Below are 14,166 nucleotides of genomic sequence, written 5' to 3' on the forward strand. Positions count from 1 at the left end.
AATATGGTATTTTAAATATTGGAAGGTGTTAGGTCAGTGCTTTCTTGACCTTGCCAGTACCAGTAGAATATGGTGACGACAAAAACAATAAAGTGTGAGTTCTATATTTAAGAGATGAGGAATTATGTACATTATTTACATTTGACGGATATTTGTCCTCAAACAAGTCCAGGACAAATATCTGTCAAAAATGTAAATAATGTAAATAATGAACAAAGTGTATATACTTTACAATATTTAGTTTTGTATCTCTATTTTTCCAAGTTGAAACCCTATCAATCTCAGGTCTGCAAATACTAGTGTTGATTTCATTGATTATATCCTTTATCCGTGATTTTGTATCTTAGTGCCATTGTTAGAAATCAATAAATAGAGGTAACTCGAATGTGGAATCTAAAAACAGAAACAATTCCTATCATAGTAGGTGCCTTAGGTATAATAAAAAAATATTCAGACAAATACATAACAAAAACACCAGGACTTACAAATATATATAACATACAGAAAATTTCACTACTGGGCACTGCACACATCCTACGCAAAACGCTTTCAATACAGTAACCATAAGAGCATCACAGCAAACCACATACCCAAGGCACACAGAGCTGCGCTCGGTAGTGAAGTGAAAGCACGTTATAAAAATAAAACTACTGAATAATAATAATAATACAGTGAGTGATCTGATGTTTTTGGATAACTTGTAAAATATATTTTCTTGTTTTTTTCCTTCTTCTTCTCTCACAGGTTCATCCCATCATGTAGTCCCCATTAAAAAATTAGGCACATTGGCATTAAAACCAAATGGATTTAACGACTCCAGGGCACCCCTGAAAGTTAATCACCGAATGACCAAAGAACCATCTCCACCATTCAATTTAGTTTCCAGCCCCTTGACTTCTAAACCAGTTTTCAGCAAAACCAACTGCCCAATCAACTGTAAAACAAATGAGAGCCTAAAACCACCACAGAAGATAGTCACGGAAACAACAAAGAATTCTTCACCGACTGAAAAACTCTCTGATGTCCTGAATACTTCGCAACCCACTTTGACTGACACAGCTTCAAAATCTGCACCAATGCCTGCTGCCACATCTACATCTGCAGCAGGTGCAGCTACTGCTTCTGGTGGTGCTGGTGCTGGCTGTCAGCTAGCATCAAATCCAAATGTAGAGACATTACACAAATCAACACCTGTTTGTAACAATTTTGACGTCAGTGCCAACCCTGTTATTTCTAATGGTAGTCTAATGTGGGAAAAAGATTCCTCGGTTATTTCTCAACTATCCTCGTTCTTCAAAAATTGCCATCTTCAAGATAATTACTCGCAAGGTTCAGTTTGCCCTTCACAGCAAATCAGGACAGAATTGTATCCTCCAAAGTCTTACTCAGTGGCATATCAGACACCAATCTCAGAATCAAGCCCCACCACTCAAAGGGATAGGTTACATCTTACACTTTTCTTGCATTAACAAAAATATGAAATTTTAATAATTTTTATGATTTTATTTTATTTTTCATTTTTACTCTTAACACTTTTTTTCAAAGATTTCTTCATTTAGTTTTAGTCCTTTTCTCCCGTATTTTTCTAGCATAACAAGAAAAAGGAAATTTAGGTTGGGATTTTTTATAGTTGAAAAAAAAAAAAAAAAAAAAAAAAAAAACTACTGCTTTGAGTTAATGTCTATTTATTCATATAAAGTCTTGTGTATGTATATGTATTTAATATATTTTCAACATGCATGTTTTTAACACATACACATTAATTGATATTTAGCTGTCTGAAACTCACTATTTTGACTGATTAAAAAGAGTAACATTTATTATATACATTGTAGAAAATTTTACATTACAAAAACAAGATATATATTATATATAACATGAATGAATTTATAGTTTCATATTTAGACTTGTTTATTCTCCTATAATAGAGAAAATACACACATATATACACACATATACTAGATTTTGTTCATATGTATTAAGCCATTCATATTAAGTTGTTGCTTTTGATTTAGATATTTTTTCTAGATATTTTTTATATTCCTCTCTGACTCAGCTATTTTATAATATATATTTGTTGATATCCAAAAGTGAATTTTTAGTATAAGCAATACAAGATATTAACTATTGCTTTATCCTATTGTGGGTTTTTTTTCCCCTTAAACATTTTTCTACTTCTAAATGTTTTCACTGCTATTTCTATAATAAACCTTTAAGAATGTTAATATTCGACGCATCATTAATTCTATATCACATAGTTTTCTGAGTATGTTAACATCTTTTTTTCTAATCAACATAGTCACAGACATTTATATTATACATTTTAAATACTATATAATATGTTTTAAAATATAAGCATTATTGATTATGATAAATATTTTCAAATTGTTCCACACTTTTCATTGATATCTTCTTATTTTAGATTACACATTGGTCATATAAACATATAAATATATATATATATATATGTACATATATATAAACTTTCAAACTTATTTATTACAGCTTTCAGGTAAATTCTTTGTAAATTACCTTGCATGTGAAGGAAAGCTTTTCTTTAAAAATTACTTTTTTATATGTATACCTTCTTTAGATTTAAGCTATATATCTGTATGCATGTACTTATGAATGTATGTTTTAATAATTTCCATCATCATTTAATGTCCACTTTTCCAGGCTTGCATGGGTCAGATGGAATTTGTTGAGGCAGATTTTCTACAGCTGGATGCCCTTCCTGTCACCAATTTTCACCTGTTTTCAATTAAGATAATATTTCTCCAACGCCAGACATGTTTTTTCGTGGAAGATGAGAAACAAACAACATTGCTCAAGTGATGTTGATGATGATCATCATCATTTACAGCTATCATAGACAAGGGTATTTACACATGCAGACAGACATACACGTGTGTATGTGTGTGTGATGGGCTTCTTTCAGTTTCTATCTACCAAATCCTCTCACAAGGCTTTGGTCAGTGTGGGGCTCATGCAGTGGGACTGAAACCAAGACCACATGGTTGGGAAGCAAACTTTTCAACCACACAGCCTTGCCTGTGCCTAAATATTTATATATGTATGTGTATAAACATACATGTGTATATGATATATGTGTATGTATGTTTGTGTATATATACACGTGTGTATAGTCACGGGCATTGTTCAGAAGCTTGCTTCCAAACCACATAGTTTTTGTTAAAGTCTCGCTGCATAGCATCTTGGGCAGCTGCTGTCTGTTATGACCCTAGGCTGAGCAAAATCCTGTGAGTGGATTTGGTAGATGGAAACTGAAAGAATCACATCATATAGATCTTTGTATGTATATGTATTGCATACAAGCAGTATCATTCGTTTCCAGTATTCTGCAAAAGCATGTCTGGACTTTAGGGGGAAATATGACCTGACTTTGCTTGGAAGCAGGTGGGGGTTGGCGACAGGAATGGCATCTGGCTGTAGAATGTCTGCTTCGATAAACTTTGTTCAACCCATGTAAGCATGGAAAGGTGGGCATTAAAATGATGATGGTGTGTGAGTGTTTGGTAATTCAGTGAGCTGGTGATGCATTTCATCAAGCAACTAAATCCTTACCACTGAAACTGACAGCTGTACTTCCTTATATGGAACTGTATGTATGTAGGTGTAGGCATGGATGTGTGGTAAAAGAGTTTGTTTCCCAACCACATGGTTTTGGGTTCAATCCCATTGTGTGGCACCTTGGGCATCTTCTACAATAACCTAAGAGACTTGTGAGTGGATTTGATAGATAGAAGCTGAAAAAAGCCTGTCATGTATGTGTGTTTGTGTCTCATTGTCTCAACATTTGATTGTTGTAAACGATTGTCATTCATTTCAATATTCTATGAAAACATATCTGGCCATGGGGAAATGTTACTTTGCTTGGAAACTAAGTGAGGCTTGATGACAGGAAGTGCATCCAGCCATAGAAAATGTGTCACAATATAATTCTGTCTGACCCATTCGAGCATAGAAAAAGCGGATGTTAAAACAATGAGTGTGTGTGTATATACCCAGTGACTGGCATATCAGTGTCATCATAAATTACCACAAAAGCAAAAGAGATATCTTAGAGTGAAACAACAACAGAGAGATCAAACTATTGGATCAGGTTATAAAGTCATGGAGAGAGTCTTAGCATAATTGATCGATGACAGAATAGACCTAGACGAGATGCAGTTTGACTTTGTGCCCAAAAGTGGTACCACATATACAGTCTTCCTAGTGAGGTAACTGCAGGAAAAAATACCTGGCTAAGAAATAAAACATTATTCCTGGCTTTTGTTGATTTTGTGAAAACGTTTGGTAGGGTACCACGATTAGTAATTTGATGGTCCCTAAGGAAACTAGTTGTAGATTAAGGGCTTGTGAGGGCTGTACAAGCTATGTATAAAGATGCAATAAGAGAGATAACAACTTTGATTTTGAATTTAACATGAAGGTGGAAGTTCATCAAAGCTCAGTCTTCAGTTCTTCCCTATTCAATTTAGTCCTTCATATCTGCACAGTGGAGTTTTTATAAATGACTCCCTTACATACTGATGATCTAGATCTCGTAGCTGAATCTACAGGAGAAATAAGAGACATTCCAGGTGTGTAAGCTAAACCTAGAGAATCAGGAGGTCTTTAGGCACTTTTAGCAAAGATAAAGATTTTAGTAAGCAGGAAAGAAGACAGGACCCTGGTACCTTTGTGGAAATGGCCTTGCTCAATATGCATAAAAGGTGTAAGTATAAAGTCCATATGCTATACCCAGTGTAAGCTATGGACACACTAGATATGTAGTGGAATCACAGGCAGACTAACAGGGAACATTCGTATGTGATAGATGCACTGGAGCAGTTCATACCATGAGCACGCCAGAAATATATTCTCTTAAATGCCTGGATGGCTCACTAGAAATAGTTGATTGCTTTTGTTTCTTAGACTTGATATAACATACCTGATAAGTACAATAATAATCAAGGGAAAAAACAAATGTCAAAAGTTTGTATGATGATTTGTTGTGTAAGAAAGGTGGCGCTTCTAATGAAAAATCTTTTCTGGGCTAGAAATGGTTGGTTTGAAAGATTTAAAGAAGCACTTGAATTTACAAAACATATAAATAACTGGTAAAGCTGCCAGTGCTGATATGGATGCTGCTACTGGTTATCCTGATGACAGTTGTGTATACATGTTTCTGCTTCAATGTGCGTCATCAGCACGGTTGTCCTACCCTTATCTCCAGCAGCCAAGGGAATTAGACATATACAAGAAGAGTAGAACATACTTATAGCCTTGGTACTTTGCATAAATGAAACAAAAATGAGCCAAAAGAAATAACTCTAAATGGGCCTGTAGCATGTATATGAACAACATAGACAAATACAGGTATATCACTACCTGTATTGTACCATACAACATAAGTTCTTGATGTTTTAAATAATTATCCATGCCACAATTACTAGCTGGCAATTGAGACCATATTTCATATGAGAAGGGGAGACAATTTCAAGAATCAACAATTCTCCAAAGTTGATATGCCATTAAAGAAAAATACTTCATATATCTAACAGTTAGCTCTTATATATTGGAGGCAACAAATTTGGTCTAAGTATCTCTGGCTCTGAGTTCACGTCATTGACAAGGCTCAAGAAAGCTAAAATGAATTTCATGTTCTTGCTAGCCATTGCCAGGAAGATTTTTTTGTCTCCCTTCGATATATGTTGTTTTTGACGCAGCACAGATTTTAATCTCAGAGGTAAACTGCAGAATCTTGCATGTCAGTGGTGTATATCCCTTAAGTATGATATTTGGATGGTGTGTATGTATACTCTATCTTTTTCTCTTTTACTTTATCAGTCATTTGACTGTGGCCATGCTGGAGCACCGTCTTTAGTCGAGCAAATCGACCCGAGGACTTACTCTTTGGAAGCCTAGTACTTATTCTATCGGTCTCTTTTGCCGAACCGCTAAGTTACGGGGACGTAAACACACCAGCATCGGTTGTCAAGGGATGTTGAGGAGACAAACACATATACACACACATACATATACATATATGACGGGCTTCTTTCAGTTTCCGTCTACCAAATCCTCTCACAAGGCTTTGGTTGGCCCAAGGCTATAATAGACAACACTTGCCCAAGGTGCCACGCAGTGGGACTGAACCCGGTACCATGTGGTTCGTAAGCAAGTTACTTACCACATACACATATATATATGTATATATATATATATATATATATATATATATATATATATATATATATATATATATATATATATATATATATATATATATATATATATATGTACACACATACATACACACACACACACAGTTGGCCAGTAAACCAGCCCTGTAAATCTATATGACTCAGAAAGATGCATTGCCCCCTACTTTTTCATCATTCACCTCTACCCCCATCCCTAACCACTTGTCGCTCTCCTCCCTCAATCCTATGAACTTGTTCATCCATAACTGATCCCCTGTCTATATTCTCCTTTATACTTGCCTTCTTGTACCTTGTGAGTAATTTCTGACACTTCATCACTAACATCTTTATCTTCTTTCTCACTACTCAGACACACACTCACTCTTATATAATCCAAGCTAGCCATATATTACTTCCAAAGCAAAACACCTGTACCTGTCTGTTTATTATGCTTAAGCCTCTCAACACCTTTTATAAAACCAACTCCCTCTCTACTATAACCCCACTCAGTTGTAGGGACTTTGTCTATTGTTCTTTGTCCCCTAAGTTATTTTGCGACCTCACTAGTGCCAGTGTCACGAAAATAGCACCCAGAACACTTTCTGTAAAGTGATAGGCATTAGGAAAGGAATCCTGCCATAGAAACTATGTCAAAGCAGACACTGGAGTTCACTGCTGATTGACTGCCAGTTCACCTGGGTCCTTTCAAACCATTAAGTATGGAAGACAAATGTTAAATGATGGTGATAATGGAGGATGACAAAGATGATATGATATATGTCTGTGTGTGTGTGTGTGTGTGTACTATATGCTTCTTTTCAGTTTCTGTTTGCCTCGTCTATTCATGAGGATTTGCTCAACCTGGCCTTATTGTAGAAGGCACTTTCCTAAGGGGTTATGCTGTGGGATTAAATCCAAAATGACATTGTAAAGGGAACTTTTTAGAACATGGCCATGCCTATATACATATCTATATATGTATGTATGTGCAGCTTTTTTCTTGTCAGACCGTCCAACCCATGCCAGCATGGAAAGCGGACGTTAAATGATGATGTATGTATGTATGTGTGTATGTATTTATAGGACTTGAGTTTATCCATTTGTTTTATTGTTTGAAATAATGACTTGTAACTCTCATATATATACTTCATGGGTTTTGGCAGTTTATTTGTAACAATTCGTAGATGTTTTATATTTGAAATTTTCCAATTTGAACAAGTTTCCATCTATATAAAATATTAAAAAGAAAATGCATACGATAATCTTAAATTTGACATTTATTTATTTTCTGCTAAATTTGCTATCTGATTTTACTATTTAATAACATTTACTGATATTTACTATTTTTTTATCCCAAACCAAAACTGATAACGAAAGCTTGATAATGGTTTTTTAAAAATTTCATAAGAATTTGTGACTTGGTGAGAAATATGTGCCTCAAAGCTGAAAAACTATTGGTGTATTTTGTTAAGTAAAAAAAAAAATTGAAAATTTATTGAAAATATTGTAATTTTGCCACTTAAATTTGTAAATTATCAGAAGATATAATCTGGTTTTGTATTTTTCTGTAATTTTTGCTCTTTAATCTGCTTTTAATTCTCCTGATGTGTCCTTTTCTTTTTTATAACTATTAATACTTTACATGCATTTGTGTGGCAAGTGGGTATTGCATAAAAATAACATGTCTCTTGTTTAATGCTCACTACTAAGCTAGACATTAAATAAACTCTCTTCTCCAAAGTACCATGAAAAAAATTCTCTAGATATATGTATGGTAACAGAGAGAGAAAGAGAGAGAGAGAGCATTTCAGACTGAATCTATTCCATTTATTGATTAAATGCATTTAGACATATGTGGGATATTTGAGTGTCATGTTTGTTTTTATTGTGATGACAAATAAGATATTTCACTTTTTTTTTTTTTAATTTCTTCTTTCAAATTAAGATGTTGAATTTAAAAAAAAAATAACTGAAACAAACTTTTTACAGCAGAATTCATTGTTTTGTTTTAGATTTCTTTTTTTTTTCTTCTGAGGTGTGAGAATTTCAATTCTAAATATATTATGTCTTACAGTCATCTCTACACTCTCGGAGTGGTTGGCGTTAAGAAGGGCATCCAGCTGTAGAAACTCTGCCAAATCAGATTGGAGCCTGGTGTCGCCTCCTGATCCATCAGTCCTCAGTCAAATTGTCCAACCCATGCTAGCATGGAAAGCAGACGTTAAACGAGGATGAACTTTGATTGAGACACATAACTTATTTAGAATAAATATATAGGCGCAGGAGTGGCTGTGTGGTAAGTAGCTTGCTTACCAACCACATGGTTCCGGGTTCAGTCCCACTGCATGGCATCTTGGGCAAGTGTCTTCTACTATAGCCTCAGACCGACCAAAGCCTTGTGAGTGGATTTGGTAGACGGAAACTGAAAGAAGCCCGTCGTGTATATATGTATATATATGTGTGTGTGTTTGATATACACGTTTGTCCTCCCATGCTGGTGTTTACATCCCTGTAACTTAGCGGTTCAGCAAAAAGAGACCGATAGAATAAGTACTAGGCTTACAAAGAATAAGTCCTGGGGTTGGTTTGCTCGACTAAAGGCGGTGTTCCAGCATGGCCACAGTCAAATGACTGAAACAAGTAAAAGAGTAAAGAGCGTATCACTATCTTCAAGGAAATGAAATAACTTCAGGAAACCAGTCAGTTACCTGATCAGCTATCGAGTTGGTGGATACATAGACCAGATTGACTCTATTCTCTTCAGAAAATAGTATAGACAGATGTTTGTGTATGCAAAGTCCTTCCTAGGTGAAGAATGTACAAACCAACATAAGTTGGTGGCTAGTGACTTCAAACTTGGAGCTAGAAGGACTCAAGAGACACAAACCAGTCTGGAAAAGGATGATATAGAAGAGAAGTACTAGTTGAAGCATTTGACACAAAGTGGGGATGGGGGTGGAGACATACAAGATAGAGGAGAACTGGAAGATTCTTTGACACAACGTGCTGTGAATGACGGACCAAATATGTGACTACAAAGTTCCCAGCAGGCCAAGTGTGGCTTGTGAATGAAACTGTGAGCCATACAGTAAAAAAGACAGCTTGGAAAGACTGGAAAATGGAGGTACCAAAGAATTATATCAGAGAGCTAGAAAAGAAGCCAGGCTACCAGATGGAGAAGCAGAAAGATGTTTGCCAATTTTCTACCGTGTGAAGATCAGAAACATGGGGTGTTCCAGGTTGCAAGACAGTGTACCAGTTAGAATCGACATGTGGATGATAAGTGTGTATGGATGGATAAATTGTACATGTGCAATAAGCAGTTTTGAAAAGAAAGAGGCATGGAAGTATTATTATAAAGTGTGGAGTATGCATGGGAGAAAGTGGAACTTCCCAATATGGACTCGACAAAGAATTGTTGATCACTAAATGTGGATAGAACTTGTAGAAGAGTTTGACCCAAGAACACATGGGACAAAGTAGTGTAAGATTATCTAAAGATATTGAGCCTTACAGAAATGACAAGGGATCAGGTTGATCAGCTGTACTCAAAACTCGTATTACTGCTCAATAAATTACCATGTTCCTTAAATCGTCAGGGACAAAAACATTTCACTTGGACCTAGCAACTTCTACTGAGCGCATGTCACCATTCATGTAAAAAGCAATTAGGATTTCTTGCATACATACATATGCACACACATATATATATAAATTCTTATTTATTTGTTTCAGCCATTGGTCTGTGGTCATGTTGGGACACCACATTTAAGGGTCTAGTCCAGTGGTTCTTGGCCAGGGTCCGTATAAGATTTTGTTGCTAAAATTTGTGCAATAAATTGCTGTAATTTTTTTTATACAATTCCTAATAATATTTAATTATAAAAATACAGTAGGATTGTTTTATCAGATGTGATGGATGGGTTTTCTCAAGTAGTGAACCTCCAACCGTCTGTTTTCCTTGTCATCTCCTCTGTGAGAATCCGCTTTCACAACTGCGTCCTGGCAAACACCCACCTGAATTCGAATGTGTTACTGTTTCAGCACAAGATATACTTTTATGATTCCAGTGTTGTTGCTCTCCTTGTGGCTGATTCTCACCTGACTGGCAAGACCCCAGTACATGGCTTGTATGGATCCCACAAACCATTTTTCTGCTCCTAGCTTCTTTAGATACTGCCATATTATGGAGTGAGGGACTATTGAAAACTTTCTCTTGTTCAATGAATGCTTAGTACAATGGCTTGTCTTTAGCTGAATATTTCTCCTGCAGTTGTCTTCCTAAGAAGCTGGCACAATAAATGTCTAAAATAGTCTAATTTTGTTTCTAAAAAAATTGAGTTATAACTCTCATGACCTAGTCCTGCAATTTGCTATCTCTGTATTTACTTCTACCTAAGACATCTGCACTACCCTTGTAACAGCTAATGATGCTACATCAGTCACTGGGTATCACATCTTATACAACCTGATTAACTCTACAGGGGAACTAACTAGACCATATCCAACTCAGCCAGATATTTCAACCATCTTACTGGTGATTCCTTTTGGACTAGAGGCTTTCTGTCTTCATATCCTATACAACTTTATCTATCATAGTAAGGTTGTCAACTACGAAAGTTGGTCCCTCTGAATTTTTAAGTGTTTGCTAGGTCTTTGAGCTACTGTATGCTCCTTTTCCAGATTGGTTTGTCCCCCCCACCCCTGAGTTTTTCTGGCTCTAAGTCCAAAGTCACTAGTCTGTTAGATGTTTGTGAAGAATGCACAGTCTATCTTATTTCCTGGTTGGAATGCAGCCTGTGCACCCAAATGCCCAATCACAGACACAAGTATATATACACTGAGACAGAGCTAAAGAGAAAAGTGAAAGACATAAAAATTGATTTCATTATCAACATTTTCTGTTCAAATAACATCCAGCTTTATACTATAGTCTCATTTGTAGCTATACCTCAAATAATTCATGAACATATTTCCAAGTTAAGGAGTTTCATATTTTCTCCAAAAACATCCAACTGAAATACACTAACAAAACATTTGTCTATATCAAAGTTTCCAACCTAGACAATTCCTCCATTATTTCTTGTGCTCTATATTGAATAACCCTCGATATATTCTGCTTATTCTTCACTAAACTACAATGGAAAAACCTTCAGGCATAATTTTGGTTCTGTGTTCCCCACATAGTTCATGTACCTGAAATCTAAGCAGGTGAAACTGCATCTATTGTCATGATCTCATATAAATGTACAAGACCACTTTGCTGGAATTCAACAACATGCACACCCAAAACATGTCTTTCTGCAATGTCTATGAACTTTCTGAGCTTTTTAGATATGTACCACCTGGTCAGGTCTCTTTTGTGGAGCCAAGATTGTTGATTTCTGGGCATTTTGAGATGACAAACATGTTAAAAAAACAAATCATGGTATTTAGACAAGAATGCTGTATTCCTAGGGTTTCCTGAAAGAGATGAGAGACCAGCTGGAACACCATTATTTTCTTTTATCAAGTAATCCATCAGACTTTAACTGAGATTAGTTTCAACCCAATGCCTGCAATTGCAGACCTTGCATATTAACTGCATATCAGGTTGTCAACTGATAGGCTTAAATTGTGTAATACACACACACATATATATAAGGAAGTGCTGAAAAGTTCATGGCTTTAAAGGCCTGATTGGAAGCCCAACACTCCAAGTTCTTTTACAGGGCTTGGGGAAAACTGAAGCACTGCTGCAATAAGTATGTGAATCTGAAAGGCGAATAAGTTGAATAAAAGCATAATTAACTGATCCTCCTGTATTTTCATTAACGCAAAGCCAGGAACTTTTCAGCACCTCCTTATGTGTGTGTATATATGAGAGAGAGAAGAGCTATCCAATTCATTTTTGGCAGAAAATCAGATTGCTGTCATTTAAATATTTTTCTTGCTTGGTTGCAAATTTGAGAAGATAAAAATCACAAATATTTATCCTTCTGTTACAAAACTATTTAATAGCCAAGTATTTTTCTCACATGACAGAATTAAAGCAATAGATTTGATCAGAATTGCAACACACAATTGTTTAATTTTTCAAATTTGACCATCTCAAGAAAACAGGGCCCTTTAATTCAATGAAGTTGAAATTTCATCAATATCTAAAAACAAACTTGTAGGTTTCAATTCCCATCATATTGACAAGCAGTAGCTCTAATAGACCTACAGAGTAACTTTGTCAGAGACAGACACCTCGTTGAAACACCAGCACTGTCCACACAGGGAGATAATGGCGGATACACCATTGGATCAAATAAGAGATACAATATGATGAACTGGAGGGGTATGATAGACAGACAAGCACAGGTGTCTTACTAAAGAGAAGTCACACAACTACTCATTACATAAGGGATGGAGGTGTATCTGGAAAGATAATATCACGGCGGTACCAGAGCAAACCCTCAAGGAGCTATTTGTAGAAACTGTTTAAATCTAGTTTCCAAGTCAGTTGCAAAATGTATACATAGAAGTAAATTATTTGTTGAAAACAAAACAACATGCCTATATGCATTTTAAAATTTTTATTCAAATTTATACATAAATAGAAACATTTTTACCTACATTTCCTCTGCACCTGGCCATGAGGACTGAAAATGATGGCATACAGTCACTAACATCCATATCAATTGTTCTTCACAAGAGAAATAACACAACTTGCATACTATGAATATTGCTTCTAGTTAAATGAAATCAAGAGCCAAGCTTGTACTTAAAATTTAAGCAGTAAATACCAAATTGATAAGATATAAAGTAGAGTGCCAGTAATTTGAAGTGGAGACATTTTAGAAGAAAGTGAACCAAACGGCTAAACTAAACCATTAACAAAGAAGAAACAGCGGGAGAGGTTAAAAAGAAACCCAAGACTTGTGGAAAACACAGTTTAGATCCTAAGTCAGATAAATTTTAACATTTATAGTGAGAAAAAAAGCTCATGATTTAAGACATTTCGTTTTCTTTTTTTGAATATATTTTTTTGTGAAAAGACAAAAAAATTCATGAATACCTTAATAGCAACTTAGAAAGACATACTTGCTCAAACAAGTTGACTGCACTTTGACTCTTGCAAATTAGCACAACATGACTTTTTTTTTTTTTTTTTTTTTTTTTTTTTGCTTTTTAAAACTATTCTTCCCAAATCACTTAAATATAATGAAAAACAGTGGAACAGGACTGGCCTAAGCAACTGAAACAAAAGGTTTTCTGTTAATCAACCAGTCAGTTGAACCTAAGTAATAAACAAGAACTGTTATAGTAGCAGAGATAGAAGAAATCACTTGACTGAAAACTGCACATGAAGGAAAATTCCAGCTAATAATTTAAATATATAATTAAGACAATTTAAACTTAACTGGTAGTAATTAATGAATGTATGTTTTTGTGTTACCATGAATGTGTGTTTGTGTGTGTGTGTGTATGTACATATATAAATAAATACACTCATATACATACACAACAAAAAGTAAGCTAGTGCAAAATCTGTTCAAACATACTGTTTGACTTCAACAAAACTCAAAAATTATAAGAACTGACTCAGCTGAAAGAGCATAAAATATTTTCCCCAGTAGAAAAAAAAACTATTTCATTAATCAAGATACAAACTCCAGACACTTCCATGACAAGCACTCACACACTGACCTAGAGTTATCCAAATGGGAGGAAAAATTCTAAAAATTCTGCAAAAATATAAAATAGGCCAGCTGAGTTGAGGGATCAACTAGTTGCCTGTTAGGAGATGGAAAAAAAAAAAAAAATTAAAAAGCGTGGCAGATGAAATGTAATCTCCTTGAAATTTTCTTTAATACAATGGAAATCCTCCAAGTAAAGAGTGCTCAGTAAGGCTGGTACCAAAGCGACCTCCGGAAGCGACTGAAATTAAAAAATAAGAAAAGGAAAAAAAAAAAAGTATCATATATGGATA

The 14,166-nt window shown here is 35.2% G+C and overlaps 1 protein-coding gene across 2 annotated transcripts in view; it reads right to left on the reverse strand.

The window, feature by feature from the left end:
• Positions 1-12,754: 12,754 nt before the first annotated feature.
• The window catches only part of LOC106873873 (polyadenylate-binding protein 2), a 10,993-nt gene continuing 9,581 nt past the window's right edge, over positions 12,755-14,166 (reverse strand). For both annotated transcript variants that reach the window (XR_001409933.2, XM_014921390.2), the window contains one exon: positions 12,755-14,114. Coding sequence is in view for 1 of the 2 variants with exons in the window: in XM_014921390.2 (XP_014776876.1) it covers positions 14,078-14,114 (37 nt within the window). In the remaining variant the exon portion in view is untranslated. The remainder of the gene's footprint in view (positions 14,115-14,166) is intronic.

This window comes from Octopus bimaculoides, chromosome 20, assembly GCF_001194135.2.
Source record: "Octopus bimaculoides isolate UCB-OBI-ISO-001 chromosome 20, ASM119413v2, whole genome shotgun sequence".
In the NCBI taxonomy this organism is placed as follows: domain Eukaryota; kingdom Metazoa; phylum Mollusca; class Cephalopoda; order Octopoda; family Octopodidae; genus Octopus; species Octopus bimaculoides.